At 53.4% G+C, this 27996-nt stretch overlaps 3 protein-coding genes across 4 annotated transcripts; 1 reads left to right on the forward strand and 2 right to left on the reverse strand.

Moving 5' to 3' along the window:
• Window positions 1-16186: 16186 nt before the first annotated feature.
• LOC141475964 (feather keratin 4-like) lies at window positions 16187-16552 on the reverse strand. Its single transcript, XM_074164549.1, has one exon. The coding sequence runs from the start codon at window positions 16550-16552 to the stop codon at window positions 16187-16189; it is 366 nt and encodes a 121-aa protein (XP_074020650.1).
• Window positions 16553-17721: 1169 nt separating this feature from the next.
• Window positions 17722-27990, forward strand: LOC141475986 (scale keratin-like). 2 transcript variants are annotated; one of them, XM_074164572.1, is made up of 3 exons: window positions 18224-18467; window positions 27770-27857; window positions 27921-27990. In XM_074164572.1, exons 1-3 carry the CDS (start codon window positions 18224-18226, stop codon window positions 27988-27990), a joined length of 402 nt encoding a protein of 133 aa, XP_074020673.1. The 2 variants fall into 2 exon arrangements, with proteins under 2 accessions (XP_074020674.1, XP_074020673.1); XM_074164573.1 differs by lacking the exons at window positions 27770-27857; window positions 27921-27990 and adding an exon at window positions 17722-17784 and having other exon boundaries at window positions 18203-18589.
• Window positions 22652-23185, reverse strand: LOC141475987 (scale keratin-like). The gene has a single exon (XM_074164574.1). The coding sequence runs from the start codon at window positions 23183-23185 to the stop codon at window positions 22652-22654; it is 534 nt and encodes a 177-aa protein (XP_074020675.1).
• Window positions 27991-27996: the final 6 nt, after the last annotated feature.

Below are 27996 nucleotides of genomic sequence, written 5' to 3' on the forward strand. Positions count from 1 at the left end.
GAGAAAGAGGTAAAAGAGAATGAATGACAGAAAAATGAAGGGGATACGGAAGAAGAGGAAGGGTCTTTCTGTCCCAGGGGAAGAGACGAGCCCTGGAGACACAAAAGGGGCTGGAGCCACGGCACAAATTTCTTCTGGCTGGCTCCCAGCCCCGGGCAGCCGTGCTCACGCACAGGGAGGCCGAAGGTCTGCAAACACCCCAGGGCTGCCTGTCCTGCAGGAGGGTGAGGGAACCTTGCAGCCCTTGCTGGCCTTGTGAGGAAAAAGGCAGAGGCAGGGGTAGGATGCAGGCTTGTTTTATTGACTGGAGAAAGACACATGAGGCAGAGGAAGAAGGTTGAACCCCGCAGGCTCCAGGAGAGGTGTTCCTTCAGGCTTCTGCCAGGCGGTGGTCATTGCAGAGACAAGCAAGTGGCCTGAGGGACGACGGTGGAGTTGCACAGCTGGGCATGGGCCAGAGCACGGCGGAGAGGTGTCATAGAGAGAGGTGCACGATGGGATAAAGGAGAGAAGACGTGAAGCTGAGTTGTGCCATGGACTGTGGGACGTGTGGGTGTGGGTCTAGCAGGGCCCACAGGTGTCCCAGAGCTTCTTGGTGTAGCGGGGCAAGACACAAGGGCTGCAGGCAGGAGCAGCGTAGGCTCTGCCAAAGGTGCAGAGGCCCCCCGAGCCCTGGGTGGCACCGGCCCCGTAGAGGCCCCCCAGCCCCAGGTTGCCCCCAAAGGCGGGTGCTCCGGAGGAGCCCACCACGGCTTGCTGGGGGAAGGAGCTGAGGATGGGGCCGGGGAAGGTCACTACAACAGGGGGTGGCTGGATGAAGGCCGTGGAGTCGGGGCACTGGCGGGTGCACAGATCGTTGCAGCTCTCAGCGATGGGCTGAGGGACGGCCACGCTGGTCTTTGGTGGGCACAGGTCGTAGCAAGACATCTTTGTGCGGGATCAGATGGTGCTCTGCAAGAGGGCAGAGATTGTTAGAAGGCAGCAGAGGGGAGCACGTGAGGCGGAGGAGCTGGGGCTGAAGAAAAGGGTACGCAGGAGGTGCTCATGCAGACTTACCCTGTTCCTCAAGGAGAAGGCAGCCAGAGCAGTGGTTGGGAGAGCCTGGCAGAGGCAGAGCTTTTATACTGTCCCAGCCCTTGCTCAGCACCACCTGGGCCAATCTGCAGAGGTGACACTCCCTCCTGCTGAGGAAGATGGGGCTGTCCTTCTCCTGCCCCTCCCTGAGTCAGCATCCCCTCCCCAGACCAGCACATCCCGCTTCCCAGCTTTTTCTCCCCTTTCCCCTTTGTGGGCTAAATGAGAGTGGGCATCTCCCTGTTGGGGGTGTGCACAACAGGAGAGAGCCCTAATTCTGCAGCTCATCGCTGCCTGCCTTGTGCTTTGCCCCGCAGAGACACCTCTTCCCTGTGCCTGCAGTCAGGAGAGTCCTGAGAGACAGCAGGGCCAGCCCAGTCTGGGACAGCTCCGTTCGTGCCACCAGACAAAGCTTTCATGTCCCCAGTAACACAGGATGAGCCTCTGCCCAGCACCGTCCCCCAGCAGTGGGGTTCCTGAGACATTTGCAAGAGCTGGGCACGAGATTGTGCCACGTCTCCCCAGATGGAGCTCTGTGCTCCTTGTACCATGTACCTCGGGGAAGAGCACAAGGCGGCTATTTCCTCCAGACTTGCAGAGATTGATGGCCAACGCCTGCAGGCGCATGGAAGCCAGCTCTGTTGGACTGGTATGTGATGCATCGTGCTGAGCAGGCAGTGCCCGAGAGGAGTGCCTTTGATTTGGCATTTCCTAAGCTCGTGCCTCATCAGATAATAGCCACACAACATAAAGTCAATAGGGAGGCCTTTGTAAGGCCACCTTCTTGGCCAGCACACCGACCCCGGACTTCCCTGTATCTCTCAAAAGAAAGACTGGGTCCAGCCCAACAGCAAAGCCCTTGGCGAAGAGCTATGGCACGCAGGACGCTTGCAGTCAGCCTTTGTCACACTGCGTGCCCTCTTACACAGCCAGAAAATGAGAAGAGAGTGGGGCTCATTTGGCCCATGAGGTGGCAGTTGGCAAGCAGGGTAATTGCAGGGGCTGATAGAGCGGGTTGGGGCTGCTGAGGGAACAGCATCAGCAAAAGAGCCCCGTGTGACCCAGGGAGGAGGCAGGGGCTCGGCTGGCGTGGGCCACGTGCCCCCAGCGTGGCCAGCTCCTCCCCACGCTCGCTGGACCAGCATAAAAGCAGTGGCCTCGCTGAGCACTGACATCCACTGCTCCTGCCTCGCTCTGCTCAGGAAAAAGGTAGGTGGGTGCCTGTGGGTCTGTGCCTCCTGTGGCAGGGACCGGCACAGGGCCTCCTTGGCCAGGAGAGCTCTGACAGCAGTGGCCATGCTGGCAGCAGCCTTGGACGGTCCGCGCAGGCTGATCCACAGCGGGAGGAGGAAGGAGCCCCGTGGCCGTGGCACCGAGAGTCAGGCTCTGCACAGGCTCTTGGGGATGGCTTGTGTGGCCTCTGTGTGTAGAGAAAGGGCAAGGGGAGGGGTGTAGAGAGCAGGGCACTGCGTAGGGCTGGCTGGGCAAAGGGCAAGCAGTGAACAGTGCATGCAAGGCTGTGGCTCTGGCCCCTCCAGCTCCAGGGCAGCTCTGGGAACAGGACGCTGCTCAGCTGGGGCACCTCCTCCATGCTCATGACACCATTCCTTGTGTCCTTGTCTTTCAGGCTCTGCTCTCCCACACAAAGATGTCTTGCTACGACCTGTGCCCACCAAAGACCAGCGTGGCCGTCCCTCAGCCCATCGCTGAGAGCTGCAACGAGCTGTGCGCCCGCCAGTGCCCCGACTCCACGACCTTCATCCAGCCACCCCCTGTTGTGGTGACCTTCCCCGGCCCCATCCTCAGCTCCTTCCCCCAGCAAGCCGTGGTGGGCTCCTCCGGAGCACCCGCCTTTGGGGGCAACCTGGGGCTGGGGGGCCTCTACGGGGCTGGTGCCACCCAGGGCTCGGGGGGCCTCTGCACCTTTGGCAGAGCCTACGCTGCTCCTGCCTGCAGCCCTTGTGTCTTGCCCCGCTACACCAAGAAGCTCTGGGACACCTGTGGGCCCTGCTAGACCCACACGTCCCACACAGGCACTCACCCCAGACCAGCCACCGACGCCACCAGCACCCATGACTTTGCGGGCACAAGGCACTCAGTAGTGCTGAGAAGCGCCATCCAAGGATTTGGCCTCTGTCTGTGTCACACACTCTTGGCCCTTCCCTGCCCTCTGCTCCTGACCTCTGCTCTCCTCCCAGCTCTAGGTTGGGGGAAGAACTGGACCCAAAAGGCTGTGTGGGGCTGATGGGACAAAGCCTTGGGATGTGGAATGCTGCACCAAGGGGACATGTGGAGCAAGAAGCCATGCTCTGCAGAAAATCCCTCTGCCTGTCACAACATGTGGCATCCAGCATCTCTTGGTCTTGCCCATGGTCTCTCTGAAAATCTCAGCTGCTCCTCTGGGCACAATAAAGGTTTCCTGCATGCAAGTCATGTCTCCTTCCCTCCTTTTCCCATGTTGTATAGGTACAGGGAGTGGGGGCTGGAAACTGTGGGAGGGGGTAAATATTCTGGTCCTGAGATTCCCAGGCTGGGTTAGAGTTGGCGGTTTTGGGAGAGGGTGGATGCAGGCAGTAGGCAAGGAAGAGGAAGCCTTTTATTGGGGCTTTCAGGAGGTGGGGAAAGGGCAAAAGACAGGAGAGGGGCTGGCAGTGCTTCCTCGCCTGGCCTTCTCAGCCCAGGAGCGGCACAAGCTCTGCCAGGTCCCCCTTCTCTGCAGAAGCACGGCATCATCTCTGGGTTTCTGCATGGAGGAGGCTGGACAAGAGCCAATGTTCAAGCCAGGGCTTGGAAAATAGCAGTGGATTGCTGGAGAGCTGCGTATCAGGAAAGGGCCCTGGATGTTCTTGGGGTTGCCAAGTTGAGCATAAGCTGGCAAGGTGGCTTGTGGCCAAGGCGGCCAGTGGTGTGCTGAGTTGCATGGAGAGGAGTTTGGCTGGGAGGTCAAGGGAGGGGAGCCCTTCCCTCTCCTTCCCACTGGCCAGACTACCCCAGTGTTCCTGTGTCCAGCACTGGACTCAACAGCGCAGGAGAGATGTGAGGCTATTGGAGAGAGTGCAGCAAAGGGCCACACAGACAATGAAAGGACAGTGATCATATCTTCTCTTGGTAGACCGCAAAGAGCTGGGAACATTTCTCTTGTTGCTGAGGAGGCTATGTGGTCTCAACAAGGTGCACACGTGACTGAAAGGTAGGTGTTAAGAAGATGGAGCTAAGCTCTTTTCAGAGGTGTCTAGTGCCAGGATAAGAGGCAGTGGGCACCACCTGAAGTACATGAGTCTCCACCTCAACATTCCGAAGCATGTTTTCACTTTGAGGGTGATCGAGCAATGGCACAGGTTGCTCTGGGAGGTTGTGGAGTCTCAGTCCTTGAAGATATATACAAGTTGCCTGGATGTTTTGCTGGGCAGCTGGCTCTGGGTGATGCTTCTTTAGTTGGCAGTGTGACAAGATGCCCTGCAAAGGCTGCTGCCACAATAATTAATCTCTGAATGTTGTGATTCTGTGTCTTCTGCATAGAACTGAGGAGCATTGAGTGTATTGGTCTTTGTGGGGTGTGAAAAGGGGATGTGGAAGTACAACGGGATGCAGAACTTTAGGCAGGAGGTGAAGGAGAAGATGCAAGGGATGAAATAAGGATAAAGGAGAGTGGAACCAGAAGGATTACAAAAAGGCAAAGTAGGAGAAGAATAGGGAGGGAAGATGAAGGGGAAGGAGAAGATAAAAATTTAGGGCAAGGAGCATAGGGAGGAAAGAGAAGGGGAATGAGAAGGAGAAGAAGAATAGGGAGAAGAAGGAGTGAAGAAGAGATGAAGAAGAGGAAAGAAAGTTAAACAGAATAGGGAAAAAGGGAAAGGATCTGTTTTTTCACAGGGCATGGGCAGAGACATGGAGAAACAGAGGGGACAGAGATCTGGCAGGAATTGATCCTGTCTGCCTCCCAGCCCTGGAGCTGGCCATCTCATGCATAGCAGGGTTGGATGGTCTGCAAACACTCCAGGGCTGAATATCCTGCAGAAGGGGAGGAGCCTGCATTCAGGCAGGACCCCTGGAGCTCAGCTGAAGGAGCATGGGTGGCCAGAGCTGGCAGGGCTGGGGGCTGTCCCCAAAGTCAGCTGGGCCTGGCTCTCCTGAGGCTGAGAGACTGAACTGGCATGCCTGGCGGGGACCACAGGCAGGGCGAGGGAGCCCTGCAGCCCCTGCGGGGCCTTGAGAGAGAAAAGGCAGAGGCAGGAGTTGGATGCAGGCTTGTTTTATTGACTGGAGAAAGACACATGAGGCAGAGGCAGGCAGGTTGAACCCCCAGGCTTCAAGACAGGTGTTCCTTCACGCTTCTGCCAGGCGGTGGCAGTTGCATAGACAAGCAAGTGCCCTGTGGGATGATGGTGGAGTTGCACATCTGGGCACGGGCCAGAAGAAAGCAAATACATGTCATGTAGAGAGTAAGAGGAAAGGATAAAGATGAGGAGGCGTGAGGCTGAGTTGTGCTGTGGGACGTGTGGGTGTGGGTCTAGCAGGGCCCACAGGTGTCCCAGAGCTTCTTGGTGTAGCGGGGCAAGACACAAGGGCTGCAGGCAGGAGCAGCGTAGGCTCTGCCAAAGGTGCAGAGGCCCCCCGAGCCCTGGGTGGCACCGGCCCCGTAGAGGCCCCCCAGCCCCAGGTTGCCCCCAAAGGCGGGTGCTCCGGAGGAGCCCACCACGGCTTGCTGGGGGAAGGAGCTGAGGATGGGGCCGGGGAAGGTCACCACGACGGGAGGTGGCTGGATGAAGGCCGTGGAGTCGGGGCACTGGCGGGTGCACAGGTCGTTGCAGCTCTCAGCGATGGGCTGAGGGACGGCCACGCTGGTCTTTGGTGGGCACAGGTCGTAGCAAGACATCTTTGTGCGGGATCAGATGGTGCTCTGCAAGAGGGCAGAGATTGTTAGAAGGCAGCAGAGGGGAGCACGTGAGGCGGAGGAGCTGGGGCTGAAGAAAAGGGTACGCAGGAGGTGCTCATGCAGACTTACCCTGTTCCTCAAGGAGAAGGCAGCCAGAGCAGTGGTTGGGAGAGCCTGGCAGAGGCAGAGCTTTTATACTGTCCCAGCCCTTGCTCAGCACCACCTGGGCCAATCTGCAGAGGTGACACTCCCTCCTGCTGAGGAAGATGGGGCTGTCCTTCTCCTGCCCCTCCCTGAGTCAGCATCCCCTCCCCAGACCAGCACATCCCGCTTCCCAGCTTTTTCTCCCCTTTCCCCTTTGTGGGCTAAATGAGAGTGGGCATCTCCCTGTTGGGGGTGTGCACAACAGGAGAGAGCCCTAATTCTGCAGCTCATCGCTGCCTGCCTTGTGCTTTGCCCCGCAGAGACACCTCTTCCCTGTGCCTGCAGTCAGGAGAGTCCTGAGAGACAGCAGGGCCAGCCCAGTCTGGGACAGCTCCGTTCGTGCCACCAGACAAAGCTTTCATGTCCCCAGTAACACAGGATGAGCCCCTGCCCAGCACCGTCCCCCAGCAGTGGGGTTCCTGAGACATTTGCAAGAGCTGGGCACGAGATTGTGCCACGTCTCCCCAGATGGAGCTCTGTGCTCCTTGTACCATGTACCTCGGGGAAGAGCACAAGGCGGCTATTTCCTCCAGACTTGCAGAGATTGATGGCCAACGCCTGCAGGCGCATGGAAGCCAGCTCTGTTGGACTGGTATGTGATGCATCGTGCTGAGCAGGCAGTGCCCGAGAGGAGTGCCTTTGATTTGGCATTTCCTAAGCTCGTGCCTCATCAGATAATAGCCACACAACATAAAGTCAATAGGGAGGCCTTTGTAAGGCCACCTTCTTGGCCAGCACACCGACCCCGGACTTCCCTGTATCTCTCAAAAGAAGGACTGGGTCCAGCCCAACAGCAAAGCCCTTGGCGAAGAGCTATGGCACGCAGGACGCTTGCAGTCAGCCTTTGTCACACTGCGTGCCCTCTTACACAGCCAGAAAATGAGAAGAGAGTGGGGCTCATTTGGCCCATGAGGTGGCAGTTGGCAAGCAGGGTAATTGCAGGGGCTGATAGAGCGGGTTGGGGCTGCTGAGGAAACAGCATCAGCAAAAGAGCCCCGTGTGACCCAGGGAGGAGGCAGGGGCTCGGCTGACGTGGGCCACGTGCCCCCAGTGTGGCCAGCTCCTCCCCACGCTCGCTGGACCAGCATAAAAGCAGTGGCCTCGCTGAGCACTGACATCCACTGCTCCTGCCTCGCTCTGCTCAGGAAAAAGGTAGGTGGGTGCCTGTGGGTCTGTGCCTCCTGTGGCAGGGACCGGCACAGGGCCTCCTTGGCCAGGAGAGCTCTGACAGCAGTGGCCATGCTGGCAGCAGCCTTGGACGGTCCGCGCAGGCTGATCCACAGCGGGAGGAGGAAGGAGCCCCGTGGCCGTGGCACCGAGAGTCAGGCTCTGCACAGGCTCTTGGGGATGGCTTGTGTGGCCTCTGTGTGTAGAGAAAGGGCAAGGGGAGGGGTGTAGAGAGCAGGGCACTGAGTAGGGCTGGCTGGGCAAAGGGCAAGCAGTGAACAGTACATGCAAGGCTGTGGCTCTGGCCCCTCCAGCTCCAGGGCAGCTCTGGGAACAGGACGCTGCTCAGCTGGGGCACCTCCTCCATGCTCATGACACCATTCCTTGTGTCCTTGTCTTTCAGGCTCAGCTCTCTCACACAAAGATGTCTTGCTACGACCTGTGCCCACCAAAGACCAGCGTGGCCGTCCCTCAGCCCATCGCTGAGAGCTGCAACGACCTGTGCACCCGCCAGTGCCCCGACTCCACGGCCTTCATCCAGCCACCCCCTGTTGTGGTGACCTTCCCCGGCCCCATCCTCAGCTCCTTCCCCCAGCAAGCCGTGGTGGGCTCCTCCGGAGCACCCGCCTTTGGGGGCAACCTGGGGCTGGGGGGCCTCTATGAGGCCGGTGCCACCCAGGGCTCGGGGGGCCTCTGCACCTTTGGCAGAGCCTACGCTGCTCCTGCCTGCAGCCCTTGTGTCTTGCCCCGCTACACCAAGAAGCTCTGGGACACCTGTGGGCCCTGCTAGACCCACACGTCCCACACAGGCACTCACCCCAGACCAGCCACCGACGCCACCAGCACCCATGACTTTGCGGGCACAAGGCACTCAGTAGTGCTGAGAAGCGCCATCCAAGGATTTGGCCTCTGTCTGTGTCACACACTCTTGGCCCTTCCCTGCCCTCTGCTCCTGACCTCTGCTCTCCTCCCAGCTCTAGGTTGGGGGAAGAACTGGACCCAAAAGGCTGTGTGGGGCTGATGGGACAAAGCCTTGGGATGTGGAATGCTGCACCAAGGGGACATGTGGAGCAAGAAGCCATGCTCTGCAGAAAATCCCTCTGCCTGTCACAACATGTGGCATCCAGCATCTCTTGGTCTTGCCCATGGTCTCTCTGAAAATCTCAGCTGCTCCTCTGGGCACAATAAAGGTTTCCTGCATGCAAGTCATGTCTCCTTCCCTCCTTTTCCCATGTTGTATAGGTACAGGGAGTGGGGGCTGGAAACTGTGGGAGGGGGTAAATATTCTGGTCCTGAGATTCCCAGGCTGGGTTAGGGTTGGCGGTTTTGGGAGAGGGTGGATGCAGGCAGTAGGCAAGGAAGAGGAAGCCTTTTATTGGGGCTTTCAGGAGGTGGGGAAAGGGCAAAAGACAGGAGAGGGGCTGGCAGTGCTTCCTCGCCTGGCCTTCTCAGCCCAGGAGTGGCACGAGCTCTGCCAGGTCCCCCTTCTCTGCAGAAGCACGGCATCATCTCTGGGTTTCTGCATGGAGGAGGCTGGACAAGAGCCAATGTTCAAGCCAGGGCTTGGAAAATAGCAGTGGATTGCTGGAGAGCTGCGTATCAGGAAAGGGCCCTGGATGTTCTTGGGGTTGCCAAGTTGAGCATAAGCTGGCAAGGTGGCTTGTGGCCAAGGCGGCCAGTGGTGTGCTGAGTTGCATGGAGAGGAGTTTGGCTGGGAGGTCAAGGGAGGGGAGCCCTTCCCTCTCCTTCCCACTGGCCAGACTACCCCAGTGTTCCTGTGTCCAGCACTGGACTCAACAGCGCAGGAGAGATGTGAGGCTATTGGAGAGAGTGCAGCAAAGGGCCACACAGACAATGAAAGGACAGTGATCATATCTTCTCTTGGTAGACCGCAAAGAGCTGGGAACATTTCTCTTGTTGCTGAGGAGGCTATGTGGTCTCAACAAGGTGCACACGTGACTGAAAGGTAGGTGTTAAGAAGATGGAGCTAAGCTCTTTTCAGAGGTGTCTAGTGCCAGGATAAGAGGCAGTGGGCACCACCTGAAGTACATGAGTCTCCACCTCAACATTCCGAAGCATGTTTTCACTTTGAGGGTGATCGAGCAATGGCACAGGTTGCTCTGGGAGGTTGTGGAGTCTCAGTCCTTGAAGATATATACAAGTTGCCTGGATGTTTTGCTGGGCAGCTGGCTCTGGGTGATGCTTCTTTAGTTGGCAGTGTGACAAGATGCCCTGCAAAGGCTGCTGCCACAATAATTAATCTCTGAATGTTGTGATTCTGTGTCTTCTGCATAGAACTGAGGAGCATTGAGTGTATTGGTCTTTGTGGGGTGTGAAAAGGGGATGTGGAAGTACAACGGGATGCAGAACTTTAGGCAGGAGGTGAAGGAGAAGATGCAAGGGATGAAATAAGGATAAAGGAGAGTGGAACCAGAAGGATTACAAAAAGGCAAAGTAGGAGAAGAATAGGGAGGGAAGATGAAGGGGAAGGAGAAGATAAAAATTTAGGGCAAGGAGCATAGGGAGGAAAGAGAAGGGGAATGAGAAGGAGAAGAAGAATAGGGAGAAGAAGGAGTGAAGAAGAGATGAAGAAGAGGAAAGAAAGTTAAACAGAATAGGGAAAAAGGGAAAGGATCTGTTTTTTCACAGGGCATGGGCAGAGACATGGAGAAACAGAGGGGACAGAGATCTGGCAGGAATTGATCCTGTCTGCCTCCCAGCCCTGGAGCTGGCCATCTCATGCATAGCAGGGTTGGATGGTCTGCAAACACTCCAGGGCTGAATATCCTGCAGAAGGGGAGGAGCCTGCATTCAGGCAGGACCCCTGGAGCTCAGCTGAAGGAGCATGGGTGGCCAGAGCTGGCAGGGCTGGGGGCTGTCCCCAAAGTCAGCTGGGCCTGGCTCTCCTGAGGCTGAGAGACTGAACTGGCATGCCTGGCGGGGACCACAGGCAGGGCGAGGGAGCCCTGCAGCCCCTGCGGGGCCTTGAGAGAGAAAAGGCAGAGGCAGGAGTTGGATGCAGGCTTGTTTTATTGACTGGAGAAAGACACATGAGGCAGAGGCAGGCAGGTTGAACCCCCAGGCTTCAAGACAGGTGTTCCTTCACGCTTCTGCCAGGCGGTGGCAGTTGCATAGACAAGCAAGTGCCCTGTGGGATGATGGTGGAGTTGCACATCTGGGCACGGGCCAGAAGAAAGCAAATACATGTCATGTAGAGAGTAAGAGGAAAGGATAAAGATGAGGAGGCGTGAGGCTGAGTTGTGCTGTGGGACGTGTGGGTGTGGGTCTAGCAGGGCCCACAGGTGTCCCAGAGCTTCTTGGTGTAGCGGGGCAAGACACAAGGGCTGCAGGCAGGAGCAGCGTAGGCTCTGCCAAAGGTGCAGAGGCCCCCCGAGCCCTGGGTGGCACCGGCCCCGTAGAGGCCCCCCAGCCCCAGGTTGCCCCCAAAGGCAGGTGCTCCGGAGGAGCCCACCACGGCTTGCTGGGGGAAGGAGCTGAGGATGGGGCCGGGGAAGGTCACCACGACGGGAGGTGGCTGGATGAAGGCCGTGGAGTCGGGGCACTGGCGGGTGCACAGGTCGTTGCAGCTCTCAGCGATGGGCTGAGGGACGGCCACGCTGGTCTTTGGTGGGCACAGGTCGTAGCAAGACATCTTTGTGCGGGATCAGATGGTGCTCTGCAAGAGGGCAGAGATTGTTAGAAGGCAGCAGAGGGGAGCACGTGAGGCGGAGGAGCTGGGGCTGAAGAAAAGGGTACGCAGGAGGTGCTCATGCAGACTTACCCTGTTCCTCAAGGAGAAGGCAGCCAGAGCAGTGGTTGGGAGAGCCTGGCAGAGGCAGAGCTTTTATACTGTCCCAGCCCTTGCTCAGCACCACCTGGGCCAATCTGCAGAGGTGACACTCCCTCCTGCTGAGGAAGATGGGGCTGTCCTTCTCCTGCCCCTCCCTGAGTCAGCATCCCCTCCCCAGACCAGCACATCCCGCTTCCCAGCTTTTTCTCCCCTTTCCCCTTTGTGGGCTAAATGAGAGTGGGCATCTCCCTGTTGGGGGTGTGCACAACAGGAGAGAGCCCTAATTCTGCAGCTCATCGCTGCCTGCCTTGTGCTTTGCCCCGCAGAGACACCTCTTCCCTGTGCCTGCAGTCAGGAGAGTCCTGAGAGACAGCAGGGCCAGCCCAGTCTGGGACAGCTCCGTTCGTGCCACCAGACAAAGCTTTCATGTCCCCAGTAACACAGGATGAGCCCCTGCCCAGCACCGTCCCCCAGCAGTGGGGTTCCTGAGACATTTGCAAGAGCTGGGCACGAGATTGTGCCACGTCTCCCCAGATGGAGCTCTGTGCTCCTTGTACCATGTACCTCGGGGAAGAGCACAAGGCGGCTATTTCCTCCAGACTTGCAGAGATTGATGGCCAACGCCTGCAGGCGCATGGAAGCCAGCTCTGTTGGACTGGTATGTGATACATTGTGCTGAGCAGGCAGTGCCCGAGAGGAGTGCCTTTGATTTGGCATTTCCTAAGCTCGTGCCTCATCAGATAATAGCCACACAACATAATGTCTTGTGGGCAATGGCATGTGGGAGGCCCATGTAAGGCCATTTTCTTGGCCAGCACACCGACCCCGGACTTCCCTGTATCTCTGCAAAGAAGGACTGGGTCCAGCCCAACACCAAGCCCTTGGCGAAGAGCTATGGCATGCAGGGTGCGTGCAATCATCTGTTGTCACTCTGCGTGCCCTCTTACACAGCCAGAAAATGAGAAGAGAGTGGGGCTCATTTGGCCCATGAGGTGGCAGCTGGCAAGCGCCCGAGCAGGGTAATTGCAGGGGTTGATAGAGCGGGTTGGGGCTGCTGAGGAAACAGCATCAGCAAAAGAGCCCCATGTGACCCAGGGAGGAGGCAGGGGCTCGGCTGGCGTGGGCCACGTGCCCCCAGCGTGGCCAGCTCCTCCCCACGCTCGCTGGACCAGCATAAAAGCAGTGGCCTTGCTGAGCACTGACATCCACTGCTCCTGCCTCGCTCTGCTCAGGAAAAGGGTAGGTGGGTGCCTGTGGGTCTGTGCCTCCTGTGGCAGGGGCCAGCTTGGGTCCTCCCTGGCCAGGAGAGGTCTGACAGCGGCGTCCATGCTGGAGCAGCCTTGGACAGACAGGGCGGGATGAGCTGTGTCAGGAAGAGGAAGGAGCCCCGTGGCCGTGGCATTCATCGCCAGGCCCTGCACAGGCTCTTGGGGACGGCTTGTGTGGCCTCTGTGTGTAGAGAAAGGGCAAGCGGAGGGGTGTGGAGAGCAGGGCACTAAGAAGGGCTGGCTGGGCAAAGGGCAAGCAGTGGGCAGTACAGGAAAGCCAGTGGCTCTGACCCCTGCAGATCCAGGGCAGCTCTGGGAGCAGGGCACTGCTCTAGTTCGGCATCACCTCCTCAGTCATAACAGTGCTCCTTGTGTCTTTGTCTTTCAGGCTCAGCTCTCTCACACAAAGATGTCTTGCTACGACCTGTGCCCACCAAAGACCAGCGTGGCCGTCCCTCAGCCCATCGCTGAGAGCTGCAACGATCTGTGCACCCGCCAGTGCCCCGACTCCACGGCCTTCATCCAGCCACCCCCCGTCGTGGTGACCTTCCCCGGCCCCATCCTCAGCTCCTTCCCCCAGCAAGCCGTGGTGGGCTCCTCCGGAGCACCCGCCTTTGGGGGCAACCTGGGGCTGGGGGGCATCTACGGGGCCGGTGCCACCCAGGGCTCGGGGGGCCTCTGCACCTTTGGCAGAGCCTACGCTGCTCCTGCCTGCAACCCTTGTGTCTTGCCCCGCTACACCAAGAAGCTCTGGGACACCTGTGGGCCCTGCTAGACCCACAGCCTACAGGACAACTCAGCCTCACACCTCCTCATATTTATCCCCTCCTCCTGCTATGTACATGACACTTCTTGGCTTTCTTCCAGCCTGTGTCCCGATGTGCAACTCCCCCTTCATCCCACAGGGCACTTGCTTGTCTCTGCAACTGCCACCGTCTGGCAGGAGCCTGAAGAAACACCTCTTCTGAAGCCTGTGGGGTCAACCTGCCTGCCTCTGCCTCATGTGTCTTTCTCCAGTCAATAAAACAAGCCTGCATCCAACCTCTGCCTCTGCCTTTTCCGTTCTAAGGCCCCGCAGGGCTCCCTTGCCCTGCCTGTGGTCCCCGCCAGCCACGCCAGTGCAGTCTCTCAGCCCCAGGAGAGCCAGGCCTGGCTGCCTTTTGGGACAGCCCCCTGTCCTGCCAGCTCTGGCCACCCATGCTCCTTCAGCTGAGCTCCAAGGATCCTGCCTGAATGCAGGCTGCTCCCCTCCTGCAGGATATTCAGCCCTGGGGTGTTTGCAGAACAGCCAGCCCCTCTATGCATGAGACGGCCTGTTCCAGGGGCTGGAAGTGAGGTGCAGAAACAGACTCTACAACTCCCGAAGAGTTATAAAGCAGTCATGTTTATTGCGGTGCCAGGTGCAAGGGGGTTCACTCCTCCAAACTTGCAAACCATGTTGTAAAACAAGCGTCTATTTATAATAAAAAGCGTACATATTCATTAATATGGGCTGGGTTATTATAATCAATTCTTAGAAAAGGCGTTACTATTCTAATTATTTCTAGGAACTCATTAACATAAGTCTCCTCCCCTTGTTGTCTGCGTACTGTTGTCCGGTGGTCGTGGGTCGGGGTCTTCTGGAGAAAGGCTCATAGTCTTCTTCATCTTCATTCTGCACCTTTGGTTTAGAATGCTGACCTGGCTGGACCCCAAACTGCAGAACTGGTCCCAACCAGATGGATACTTCACCCAGACAATCGGGTTCCTCCTTAGCGTGCAGGCTGTTCCTACTATGTTATACATTGTGCTTACAACACAAGGCCAGTTCCTTATCTTGGAATGCTGGGCTCCGAGCTCTGTTTTTTTGTCAAGCTGTACTAAATCTACACTAATGATGTTTAACCATTCATTCTCCGAATCAGGAGCCAGACAGGAGCAATTCCTGGCACATCTCCACCCTCTCTGTTTCTCCATGTCTCTGCCCATGCCCTGTGAAAAAAAGATCCTTTCCCTTCTTACCTATTTCAATTACCTTCCCTTTCCTCTTCTTCATCTCTTCATCACTCCTCCTTCTTCTCCCTATTCTTCCTCTTCTCATTCACCTTCTCTTTCATCCCTGTGCTCCTTACACTTAACTTTTGTTTTCTCCTCCTTCCCCTTCATCTTCCCTCCCTATTCTTCTCCTAATTTGCCTTTGCCTAACCGTTCTGGTTCCACTCTCCTTTACCCTTATTTCACCCCTTTCATCTTTTCCTTCACATTTTGCTTAAAGTTCCACATCCCATTCTACTTCCACTTCCCCTTTTCACACCCAGCAAAGACCAACACACTCAACGCTCCTCAGTTCTATGCAGAAGACACAGAATCACAGCAATCAAAGCTTAATTATTGTGGCAGCAGCCTTTTCAGGGCATCTCATCACACTGCCAACTCAAGCAGTGTCACCCAAAGCCAGCTGCCCATCACCACGTCCAGGCAACCTTTGCATGTCTCCAAGGATGAAGACTCCACAACCTCCCAGAGCAATCTGTGCCACTGCTCGATCACCCTCACAGTGAAAGAAGTGCTTTGGGGTGTTGAGGTGGAGGTCCCTCTATTTCAGATGGTGCCCACTGCCTCTTGTCCTGGCACTGCACACCTCAGGAAAGAGCCTGGTTCCATATTTTAATGCCTTCCCTTCAGTCATGTGTGCACATTGATAAGACCCCAGAGCCTCCTCAGCAACAAGAGCAATGGTCCCATCTCTCTCAGGCTCTCCCAACAGAAGACAGACTTCATGCGCCTTCATCATCTGTGTGGCCCTTTGCTGCACTCTCTCCAGTAGCCCCACATCTCACCTGTACCGGGGAGCCCAGCACTGGACACAGCACCGCAGGGGTGGCCTGGCCAGTGCTGAGTGGAGACAAGAAACTCCTCCCCATGCAGCTCAGCAGACCACTGGATGCCTTGGCCACAATCCACCTTGTAAGCTCATGTTCACCTTCACGTTCCCCACAACTCTCAGGGCCTTTCCGGACAAGCAGCTCTCCATCAATCCACAGCCATTTCCCAATCACTGGTTTGAAACCTGGATCTGGTCCAGCCTCCTTTGTGTGGATGCTCAGAGATGCTAATGTGCTTCTGCAGAGCAGTGGAACCTGGCAGAGCTGGTGCTGCTCCTGGGCTGAGGCCAGGCAAGGAAGCACTGCAAGGCCCTCTCCTGCCTTCTGCCCTTTCCTGCAAAGCCCACCAAAATGCTTACTTTCCCCTGCCTGCATGTGCCCTCTTCCTAAACTGCCAAACCTCACCCAGCCTGGTAATCTCAGGACAAGCATTTCTTCTCCCACAGCTCCGAGCCCACAGCCCCTAGGGTCTTCCCAATTTTGGTCAAGGAGGGAAGTAGACATGGCTTGCATGCAGGAAACTTTTATTGTGCCCAGAGGGGCAGGAAAGATTGTCAGAGAGATCGTGGGCAAGACCCAGAGACAATGGATGCCACGTGTTCCAAGAGTCAGAGGGATCTTCTCCAGAGCATGGCTTTTTGCTCCACATGACACCTTGGTGCAACATTCCAGATCCCGAGAACTCGGCCGTCAGCCCCACACAGCCTTTTGGGTCCAGCTCCTATCCTGTCCCAGAGCTGGGAGGAGAGGGCAGGGGAGGAGAGCAGAGGTCAGGAGAAGAGGGCAGGAAAGGGACAAGGGTGTGTGGCACTGCCAACTGCCCAGGCTTTGGCTGGGACTGCTCAGCACTACTGAGTGCCCTGTGCCCACACACTCAGCCCTACATGAGTGCTGGTGGCGTTGTTGGTTGGTCTGGGGGTCAGCGCCTGTGTGTGGTGTGGGTCTAGCAGGGCCCACAGGTGTCCCAGAGCTTCTTGGTGTAGCGGGGCAAGACACAAGGGCTGCAGGCAGGAGCAGCGTAGGCTCTGCCAAAGGTGCAGAGGCCCCCCGAGCCCTGGGTGGCACCGGCCCCGTAGAGGCCCCCCAGCCCCAGGTTGCCCCCAAAGGCGGGTGCTCCGGAGGAGCCCACCACGGCTTGCTGGGGGAAGGAGCTGAGGATGGGGCCGGGGAAGGTCACCACGACGGGAGGTGGCTGGATGAAGGCCGTGGAGTCGGGGCACTGGCGGGTGCACAGGTCGTTGCAGCTCTCAGCGATGGGCTGAGGGACAGCCACGCTGGTCTTTGGTGGGCACAGGTCATAGCAAGACATCTTTGTGCGGGATCAGATGGTGCTCTGCAAGAGGGCAGAGATGGTAAGAGATCAGCAGAGAAAAGCGCCCAAGGCAGAGGAGCTGGTGCTGGAGAAAACGGAAAGGAGAAGTGCTCACAGACTTACCCTGTTCCTCTAGGAGAAGGCAGCCAGAGCAGTGGTTGGGAGAGCCTGGCAGAGGCAGAGCTTTTATACTGTCCCAGCCCTTGCTCAGCACTACCTGGGCCAATCTGCAGAGGTGACACTCCCTCCTGCTGAGGAAGATGGGACTGTCCTTCTCCTGCCCTTCCTTGAGTCAGCATCCCCTCCGCAGACCAGCACATCCTGCTTCCCACCCTTTCCTCCCCTTTCTTCTTTGTGCGTTAAATGAGAGTGGTCATCTCCCTGCTGGGGGTGCTGTTGTCATGCCACCAGACTGAGCTCCCACTCCATAAACACCTGAATAGAAGCCCCTGTCTAGCATCATGCCCCAGAAATGGGTCTCTTGGGACTCTTGCAAGTTATCACATTAGGCTCTGCCATGTGTGCCCTGTTTGGGCTCTCTGCTCCTGGCACCATGCACCTCGGGAAAAAGGAGGAGTCTCTTTCCCCCAGACTTGCAGAGATTGATGGCCAACGCCTGCAGGCGCATGGAAGCCAGCTCTGTTGGACTAGTGAGTGATGCATCGTGCTGAGCAGGCAGTGCCCAAGAGGAGTGCCCTTGATCGGCATTTCCTAATCTAGCCCCTCATCAGATAATAGCCACACAACGTATGTCATGTGGGCAATGGCATGTGGGAGGCCTTGGCAAGGCCAAGTTCTTGGTCAGTGCCATGATTCTGGACTTCACTATGGCTCTGCAAAGAATGTCTGGATCAGCCCCGAGACAGGGCCCGTGGCAAAGAGCTATGGCACGCAGGACACTTGCAGTCAGCATTCATCATGCTGCGTGTCCTCTTACACAGCCAGAAAATGAGAAGAGAGTGGGGCTCATTTGGCCCATGAGGTGGCAGCTGGCAAGCGCCCGAGCAGGGTAATTGCAGGGGCTGATAGAGCAGGTTGGAGCTGCTGCGGAAACAGCATCAACAAAAGAGCCCCGTGTGACCCAGGGAGGAGGCAGGGGCTCGGCTGGCGTGGGCCACGTGCCCCCAGCGTGGCCAGCTCCTCCCCACGCTCGCTGGACCAGCATAAAAGCAGTGGCCTCGCTGAGCACTGACATCCACTGCTCCTGCCTCGCTCTGCTCAGGAAAAGGGTAGGTGGGTGCCTGTGGGTCTGTGCCTCCTGTGGCAGGGGCCAGCGTAGGGCCTCCTTGGCCAGGAGAGCTCTGACAGCAGTGGCCGTGCTGGCAACAGCCATGGATGGCCAGCGCAGGCTGATGCACAGCGGGAGGAGGAAGGAGCCCCGTGGCCGTGGCACCGAGAGTCAGGCTCTGCACAGGCTCTTGGGGACGGCTTGTGTGGCCTCTGTGTGTAGAGAAAGGGCAAGGGGAGGGGTGTAGAGAGCAGGGCACTGCGTAGGGCTGGCTGGGCAAAGGGCAAGCAGTGAACAGTACATGCAAGGCTGTGGCTCTGGCCCCTCCAGCTCCAGGGCAGCTCTGGGAACAGGACGCTGCTCAGCTGGGGCACCTCCTCCATGCTCATGACACCATTCCTTGTGTCCTTGTCTTTCAGGCTCAGCTCTCTCACACAAAGATGTCTTGCTACGACCTGTGCCCACCAAAGACCAGCGTGGCCGTCCCTCAGCCCATCGCTGAGAGCTGCAACGAGCTGTGCGCCCGCCAGTGCCCCGACTCCACGGCCTTCATCCAGCCACCCCCCGTCGTGGTGACCTTCCCCGGCCCCATCCTCAGCTCCTTCCCCCAGCAAGCCGTGGTGGGCTCCTCCGGAGCACCCGCCTTTGGGGGCAACCTGGGGCTGGGGGGCCTCTACGGGGCCGGTGCCACCCAGGGCTCGGGGGGCCTCTGCACCTTTGGCAGAGCCTACGCTGCTCCTGCCTGCAGCCCTTGTGTCTTGCCCCGCTACACCAAGAAGCTCTGGGACACCTGTGGGCCCTGCTAGACCCACACCACACACAGGCGCTGACCCCAGAGCAACTGCCAGCACCCATGCAGGGCTGAGTGTGCGGGCACGGGGCACTCAGTAGTGCTGAGCAGTCCCAGCCAAGGCCTGGGCAGTTGGCAGTGCCACACACCCTTGTCCCTTTCCTGCCCTCTTCTCCTGCCCTCTGCTCTCTTCCCTTGCCCTCTCCTTCCAGCTCTGGGATAGGGTAGGAGCTGGACCCAAAAGGCTGTGTGGGGCTGATGGGCCGAGTCCTCGGGATGTGGAATGCTGCACCAAGGTGTCATGTGGAGCAAGAAGCCATGCTCTGCAGAAGATCCCTCTGCCTGTCACAACATGTGGCATCCAGCATCTCTGGGTCTTGCCCACCGTCTGTCTGACAATCTTTCCTGCCCCTCTGGGCACAATAAAGTTTCCTGCATCTATGTTTTTTGTCTTTCTCTTCTTTTTCCGAAGTTTGTTGACCGCAAACCGTTAGAGGGCAAATGCTGGTCTCTTCATATTTCTCCAGGCAATGTCCTATGTCTTTCCATACCTTGGGGAGAAGAGGTGATCCCTCATTTTTCCTTTTCCAGGTCCAGATGAATGATGCTCAGCTCAGGGAAAATCTTCTTTTATCTAATTGGGGAGAGGAATGATTCAGCTGTAGAAGTGTAGCAATAAAGTGGGAGCAAGTGAATTGACTATAGATGTCTCTTCACTAAATGTGTGCATACTTAAATATAACTATTTGTACAGGAATATTTTTTGGCCATAATATTCATACATTAGTGTTTAGTATCTCAGCTACTGTTCACAGTCTTCTAGAAGAGGAATGATGCTGTCCTCTCTCTCTCTAAAACTTTCTACTTCTACAAAAACTGCTACCGTTATCATCTTCAGGGATTTTTTTACTCCCTGGCGTCAGAAGCAATGACAGATGATCTTTTTCTTAGTTTTACTCAAGATGACCCATCCCACAATATTATTTTACCACTTACTGTGATATGTGTGAAAGTGATTCACTTGAGATTAGTGCCATTCAGATTTCTTGGATTCACCTTCTCTTTTGTTGGGAGGAAAAGGGAGATTGGGTGTGCTGTTCACCTTGTTTTCACAGGTTCTGCTTATATTACCACCACTTTTTAATAGTCTGTATTTACAATGGATTCACCCAAGAGAATGCAGTCTCCCGATACCTTAGTATCACCCCTGTTTGGTGCTACTCAGAGAATTTTTCCTCCTCTGTCACTTCTTTCTGATTATAGCCCGTGTTACACCGGATCTTTTCTCCGTAGTCAGCAGGTACACGGCTTTGCGCTGTGTTAGTGAAGATCCTACCGTTACCATTCCTCCCATCAGTTAAGCCATCTCGTTTTTCCAGTCTTAAAGTCTGATTCCCTTCTGTTTATTGCCACTCAGCTTTACGTTATCAGCACATAAAAGAGTGCTCCAAAATTATGTGCTAATGCCATTTATGCAAACAAATAATTAGAGGTTTTGAGACTGATCCTTGAGTGACCAATGTAGTAAACTCCCTCCATTCCTATAACTCCCATATAACATTAGACACTGACAGAAAGCGTATCTCTATGCACTATTTTGCAATCAGACATGAGCTCACCCTGAACAGGCTTCCAGCCCAAATAGAAGCTACGTAATCATGTTAGCTGCGTGCTAATAGCTCTCACCAATCTTGTTATCTTGGGCTAGGCACTTGCTCTCTGACACAATACACATTTAATTGGGTGCTGGCTGGTACCTGCCTGACACTGCCTCATTGAGATAGTCAGTGGAAGGAAAAGTTGGCAGTGGGAGCTCAGGGGTTCAGCTGTGATCATGTATGAATTCCTCTGAAGTACCTCTTAGAGGCTGCTCGTGAGAGTAAGGGTCATAGAATCATGGAATTATCCAGGTTGGAAGGGACCTTTCAGACCATTGAGTCCAACCATCAACCCAACACTGACAAAAAATACCACTAACCCATGTCCCTCAGCACAACGTCTGCCCAGCTTTCAAATACGTCCAGGGATGGTGACTCAACCACTTCCCTGGGCAGCCTCTTCCAAGGCTTTATAACCCTTTCAGTGTAAAAATTTTTCCTAATATCCATCCTAAACCTCCCCCGGCACAACTTGAGGCCATTTCCTCTTGTGCCATGGCCTGTAACTTGGGAGAAGAGACCGACACCCCCTGGCTACATTCTCCTTTCAAGGAGTTGTAGAGCACGAGAAGGTCTCCCCCTCAGCCTCCTTTTCTCCAGGCTGAACACCCCCAGCCGCTCCTCACAAGTTCTCCAGACCTTCTTGTGCTCCAGATCCCTTACCAGCTTCATTGCCCTTGTTTATCCTGGCCTCAAGCAGAAGAGAAATGGAAATGACACCAGGCATCTGTGTTTTGCAAAGCTGTTCCAGGAAGTGCTCTTGCCTGGAGCAGTTGGGAGGAAAGAGGGCTTTGCTCAGCACAGGAGAGGCACCTGAGCCAAGGAGACACAGGGCTGGTGTGGCACAAGCCAGGAGGTTGGTTGCTGAGCTCCTGGGAATTCATGGCAGCAGTGTCCTTGCCTCAAGCCATGTGAGGACGGAGAACAGCAGGAGGGACAGAGAGCCATTTCCTTGTGCCCAAAAGCCTTTCTCCAACTCAGTTGCCTGGGCTCTTTCCACAACCCAAACACTAGCAGGGCAGGAACTGGTCTCTCAGCTGGGGTCTGCAAGATCCAGTCCCTTCCCAGACCCCCAGACCTTTTCCCAAAAGCCCAGGACCATGAGTGCAGGCAGTATCGGGACAGGGAAGAGGAAGCAGTCAGAGAGAAGAGAGCCTTTCATTGAAGGGCTTCTTTTTGGTCAAAACATAAGTATTTGTTAATCTGTAAAAATAAAACAATATTTTCTTAAAATAAAAACGAGATTCATGAGTACTATGGACTAATTTTCATTTCAACTTGTTCATACTTATAGCACACAGCCACCTGACATCCAGTTACATTTGGGCAGAGGCATTGAAATTGCCTGTTAAAACCAGACGTACTAATCCACGACAGTGGCAGAGGGTTGAGACCAAGAAATTGTACATTCATCCACGGAGATTTTCTTTGAAAGAGCCTCAGTGAAGTAATAGGTAAATCCTCTGTAATGCATTAGTTCATATTCTTTTCTCTTCACCCTGATGACTTATACTCAGCCAAAACTTCCCTGAGGCAACTGTTATCACAGCAGTGATTAACAAAAAAAGACGAGGCAGTCCTTCATCTTGGCTCATCAGATACCTATCTTAAAAATTGTTTCCCATTGTTTACCTTCCTCCTATTGTTCCTTTTGAGAATATGCTTTGACAGAACTTGAGGCCACATTTTTTTACCTTGCCTTTGAACACAGTTTGATGATTTCTAGTACATCAACTGGGAAGATGTAAAATTCAGAGGAATTCCAGCACTAAATTAACTAGTGAAAAAAAATAATGGACTAACTGCTGAAAGTCTGGCAGAGAGAATAATTAGTTTAGAGGAAATGATAATTCCAGCTCATAGCAAGGAAATACTGGGCAGATAGGTTGTTTAGCAGGACTGCGTGGCCAGGGCTGGGGACTGTCCCCAAAGGCAGCCGGGCCTGGCGCTGCTGGGGCTGAGAGACTGCCCTGGCGCAGCTGGTGGGGACCACGGGCAGGGCGAGGGAGCCCTGCAGCCCACGCTGGGCCTTAGGAGGGAAAAGGCAGAGGCAGGGTTTGGATGCAGGTTTGTTTTATTGACTGAAGAAAGATACATCAGACAGAGGCAGGCAGGTTGTCCCCCAGGCTTCAGAAGAGGTGTTTCTTCAGACTTCTCCCAGGATGTGGCAGTTTCAGGGAGAAGCAAGTGTCCTCTGGAGCAATGGAGAAGATACATTTGGCCATGGCCAGGGGCAAGTAAGAGGAGATGAAGCAAACGAAGAAGGAAATGAAAAGTGTAATTTATAGAGTTATTCTGACTCCACTGTATTAAGTGGAAGTCTTTTAAGCTCTGCCCCTTACTCAGGAGCTCATTTGAGGATCAAGACTGTATCATGCATTTCCCAGTTGTTCTTTAGTCAAGGGATGTTTCCATAGGATTTAGCAGGGCCCACAGCTCCCACGGCGGTACCTGCTGTACTGGTAGGAGGAAGGGCTGCAAGAGCCAGAGCTATAGGATCTACCAGAGCCATACAGACCCCTGTAACCCAGGGAGCCCCCCCCGAAGCCATACAGACCCCCACAGGCCAGGGAAGAGCCCCCATATCCGTACTGACCCCCGTAGCCCAGGGAGGAACCATAGCCCCCATAACCCCCCAGACCTCCGTAGCCGCCCAGGGAGCCATAGCCGCCCAGGGAGCCATAGCCGCCATAGCCAAGGGAGCCACCAAAGCCCCCGAAGCCACCAAAGCCCCCGGAGCCACCAAGGATGGGGGCTCCAGAGGATCCCACAACGGAACCCTGGGGGAAGGAGCTGAGGATGGGGCCGGGGAAGGTGACGACAGCGGGAGGTGGCTGGATGATGGTGGTGGAGTCAGGGCACTGGCGGACGCAGGGCTCGTTCCCGCTGTCAGCGATGGGCTGGGGGCGGTAGACACCACCGGCGATGGGGGAGCACAGGTCGTAGCAAGACATCTCACAGGGATTAAGGTTGATCTACAAGAGTCGATTTTACCAAGTACAAAACATTATTTGCATACATAAAAGTGTTATAGAGTTCACTGCATTTCCTCAGACAGGAGTGCTTTGAAGTATACCAATTTACTCGTGTCTATTAGAAATGAAAATTGAAGCAGAACAGCAAAATTGTTTGCTCAGATGTTGTGGTGAGTCAGTGGATCGGCAAGGACTGGGACTCCAAGAGTGGAGTGTGTTGTTATGTGTGATTTCATGACTCTAACTCCTCATTCCCACTGATCTCCTTTTTGCTGAGCCTTGTGAGAACAGGGATTATAAGTCATTGTCTATTCAGATTTTACTCAGTAAGTTGTTTGATGAGACCATTACAAGGGAATTGCAAAGATTATTGCCCCCATTTCCAAACATTGAATCAGGGCACTGAGATATTTGCAACTAGCTCAACACCACACTGTCCTGATTCTGGGCTCTGAAATCTTTGGAAAGAGTCTCACCCTAAAAAACTTGCCCCCATTAACATGAAAACCCCAGTGCTTCATCTGTCAACTCCTTAATTCCCTCCAAGACCTCTTTTTCTTTTAGGTAAATAAGTTTCTTACAGAGCCTTTTCAACACCTCTCAATTCCTCTCTGTGTCCTCCTCTATCTAAGCCAGCACCTGATCTCTGGCAGTTTTCATGCCCATTTATCTTGAATTAATGTAAAAGCCCCTTGAGCGATCTGTAATAGAATAAACTGGAGGTAAAGGGAGGTCTGCTTCTAAGCTCAGCATTTCCCCTGTGAACCATGAAGATTTAAACTTTTCAAATAATTTCCAGTTGCCCATATAAACAAAGAGGGAAGAGGAATGCATATTGAGCTAGTCAGAGAATTTCTTCAGCTGTTGGAAGTGAACTAATAACAAACTTAATTTTCTGCCTTGTCGAGAAACTTTCAGTTTGCTTTGAAATTCAATGCCAACTCCGAATGCAGAGAATTGCTGTCTTAAAACTTATAATAATTTTTCTAAGCTTCACCTTTTCCCCTAACATTGTACCCACTAGTTCTTAATGAAAGACACCATCCCAGATTAAACTGTAGAGCAAAGACCTATTCCAATAGCTGTAAAGAGCAGATTCAGACTTACCTGATGCGTTGAGAAGAACGAGTGAAGAGAAGAGGATGGAAGAACCCTGAGTAGAGAGAGCTTTTATACAGTTCAGACTGCCTGAGGGATGAGAAGCTGGTTTTGTGAATGTGGATCTAATTAGTTGACACAGCACATTTTTTGTATTGATAGCTCCACAAAGTGATGAAATTGTTGCGCTTTCTGGTTTTGTTTATTATTTGATTTCAATTATCACGTAACATAGCACGCGCATTACTTCACATAAGGTTCTTTCATCTAAAGGAGTGATAGGCAAAATGAATGCATCTTTCATCCTAAAACATGATTCATTAAATTAGTATCAGTTTTCTATTCTCTTTGGAGTTGCACCATGTAGTAAGCTGCTTATACACAAATCCTCTTTTGTTTATATATTCTTCTTTTGCTTCTTCTTTGCTCATATGCCAATGATGCCCAGACATTTATCAGAAATAACCTCCTGCAAGGTGTTGCTTTCAAAGTCCCTTATACAAGTTTTCTCTCTTCTTAAAGATAAAAAACAGTCTATCGTTAAATTCTCAGGAGGGTGGGAAATATTTTTTGTGTGTTTCAGTTAATTTCCAAGATGTGATGCAATTCATATTGGAATCCATGGAGGATTCTCAATACTCTCTGAATCAAATCATATTGTGAGCATTCCCAAACACATAGAGGCAGATGTTGAAAATGGCCTTAGGTTTTATCTACCCTCAAACCACAGCTTCAAGCTGAATTTAGTTCTGAAAGGGGAGATACTTATATTTAATATAAATGTTGGGACTTCTGTCTTAAAGACTATTCACAGGTATTAAAGAATTTCTGTGACTCTTATTTCACTTGCATATCCAATAGATAAAAGCACCTTTTAGACATCAAAGTGTCATTGAAATGACATCAAAAAGTGGACAGATTCCCAGTGAACATCAGAAGTCATAAGTAGTCAAGGATACTCAAACTTTCAGCTCAGTTTGATCCAAAATTTGGGGAGGGTACATTTTCCTGAAGTTTCCTTTAATTTCTAGCCTGCTCTGCAGGAGGCCTTAATCCTGAACTACACCTGATCTTGCAGGTAATCCCGTCATTGAGGGCATCTGTCAGTAAGAGCAATTATGAGGTGGGAATCCGCTGGGAAAAGAAAATGCTGGCTTTGCTGAGGTTTCTTTCTTTGTTTATGCCATTATTGTAATACTGTATCATTATCAGGGTTATCATAATCATCAACGTAGTTATCTTCAGACCACATATTATTTCTAAATTATGAGCTTTTCCAAATCTGGAGATACGTGTGGAGATTTCCTGAACAACAATACTGAAATAGGCCATCTCAAAGTTTTACGAGGACATTCCAAGGGAATTTCAGATACCTCAAGAACACTCCTTACAAGCTTGTAAATACTGTGTCATAATTATGTAAAAAGTATGCCTGGATGCATACGCCCCACTATTATCAGGGATTATCACATTAAAATAGGCAAGTTAAGGTCATTTGGGTTTCTTGCAATTAGTTCATGTTTTATAACACTTTTTGGACCTTTCTTCTTTTGATTTTAAAAATAAAATCTATCTTATTTTTTATTAAAGTGCACAATGGTCCAGAAACAGAAATCTACTTATGTTAATGGAACTATTAGCCAAAAAAACTCCAAACCAAACCAAAAAGCCAGGCTACAACAGGGTCTGTCTTCATTGTGTCAGGGCTAGAATCTCTTTCAGTAGCCAGGTCTTATCATCTGATTTACTTGCTTCTCTTAGTCCTATGTTCTTAGATACATCTCTCTAACATGTAACAATAGGAGGAGAAAACATGATAAAATATAAAGGAAAACAAAGCTCATGAAAAAACTCAGAAAAATCAGTTTCCATAGACTTGTGGCTGCCAGCTGAAATATTTCTGTTCCGGGGACTGAAAGACAACTAGTAGAGAACCATCCAAAAGCCATTAAAAGATGCTCCTGATAATTGTGTTTGCCTTGTATTGAGTAGCTGGATGTAGAAGTGCTAACTAAGCCTGCGGAAAGAATGTTTTTACCCTTGTTTTTTGTCTCCAGCCTTCATTTTGAGATCCTAAAAGAAATTCTATCTTGTCTCCAGGTACACCCTTGACTACACTAAAGACCTGTAACTGGACAAAAGAAGTGACTGTCCTCCAGTCACCCTAATTATGTTGGACCCTTAAATAAATTAAGTCAGTTTACTTCCTCCCTTAATGCTAAAGGGACCAATGGAATAATAAAAAATAATTCCACATGTAAAGCCAGGAGATAATAGAGAGGCCTGTGGTGGAATGTGCATGTCACGCTATGTGTGGGTTTGAAGTGCCTGCAATGCACAAACAATAAGCAAAAACAATTTCAGCACTTTGAGGAATTACGTGTCCTACAATTTGGGGATGGGACCTAATTATGAACTCACGCACAGGATGCCTAATGTCCTCCAGGCAATTGACAGAGCTGTATAAAAGCTCTCTGCAAGAAGTCTTTCTATCCACTTCTCCCAACTTGCTCGTCTTCGTGAATTGGGTAAGTCTGATTTCTCTCGAACTTTGCTAAACTCAACTTGCTGTCAAGAACTCAGGATTTTAACTTAGGACCAAGTCCTTTTCTGTTACTGCCAGGCTGCCAGTGATCTGTAGATTTTTTGCTGCTAGAAATAATGTTTGTTTTCTCATTTGTTACCAGGGCCTGTAAAGATAGGCTCCAGAACAGGGGCATGTCAACCAGTTTTGAAGTCCAAACTTGTAGCATCTTAGCACTTCAAAGAACTCCTTGACTATTTTAGGAGATAAAGAACAGTTCATATGCATGGTTGTATATGGCTGCATTTAGCAGAGTTCTGCAGAGCTCAAAACAGGAAACATCAAACTTATTAAATAGAAATCATCAACCAATAGTACTGTAATTGTATAAAATTAACTCATCTGGAAATACCAAAGACAGAATTGAAAAGCACATGACTTTGTCATACTAAAGTCAAAACTTGCCTCCAGGTTACAGATTAGGAAGAACAGTAATAGAAAATATCTTCATTTCTCAGATTTATTACTGATACCCTGTTAGACTGCTTCATCATAACCTAATGTTTGATATTTCTTTGCTCTTAACCGCAATGGCTACATTTTACAGACTGACTTCCATCCCTGCAAAATGTCTTGCTATGACCTGTGCTCCCCCATCGCCGGCGGTGTCTACCGCCCCCAGCCCATCGCTGACAGCGGGAACGAGCCCTGCGTCCGCCAGTGCCCTGACTCCACCACCGTCATCCAGCCACCTCCCGCTGTCGTCACCTTCCCCGGCCCCATCCTCAGCTCCTTCCCCCAGGGTTCCGTTGTGGGATCCTCTGGAGCCCCCATCCTTGGTGGCTCCGGGGGCTTTGGTGGCTTCGGGGGCTTTGGTGGCTCCCTTGGCTATGGCGGCTATGGCTCCCTGGGCGGCTATGGCTCCCTGGGCGGCTACGGAGGTCTGGGGGGTTATGGGGGCTATGGTTCCTCCCTGGGCTACGGGGGTCAGTACGGATATGGGGGCTCTTCCCTGGCCTGTGGGGGTCTGTATGGCTTCGGGGGGGGCTCCCTGGGTTACAGGGGTCTGTATGGCTCTGGTAGATCCTATAGCTCTGGCTCTTGCAGCCCTTCCTCCTACCAGTACAGCAGGTACCGCCGTGGGAGCTGTGGGCCCTGCTAAATCCTA

The sequence above is a fragment of the Numenius arquata genome, chromosome 27 (assembly GCF_964106895.1).
Source record: "Numenius arquata chromosome 27, bNumArq3.hap1.1, whole genome shotgun sequence".
In the NCBI taxonomy this organism is placed as follows: domain Eukaryota; kingdom Metazoa; phylum Chordata; class Aves; order Charadriiformes; family Scolopacidae; genus Numenius; species Numenius arquata.

Coding starts and splice junctions, on each gene's coding strand:
- LOC141475964 (XM_074164549.1), bottom strand. CDS start 16,552: ATGTCTTGCTATGACCTGTGCCCACCAAAGACCAGCGTGGCTGTCCCT.
- LOC141475986 (XM_074164572.1), top strand. CDS start 18,224: ATGTCTTGCTACGACCTGTGCCCACCAAAGACCAGCGTGGCCGTCCCT. Junction 18,468..27,769: donor GGGGGGCCTCTACGGGGCCG/GTGCCACCCAGG, acceptor GCGGCTACGGAG/GTCTGGGGGGTTATGGGGGC. Junction 27,858..27,920: donor TCCCTGGCCTGTGGGGGTCT/GTATGGCTTCGG, acceptor TAGATCCTATAG/CTCTGGCTCTTGCAGCCCTT.
- LOC141475987 (XM_074164574.1), bottom strand. CDS start 23,185: ATGTCTTGCTACGACCTGTGCTCCCCCATCGCCGGTGGTGTCTACCGC.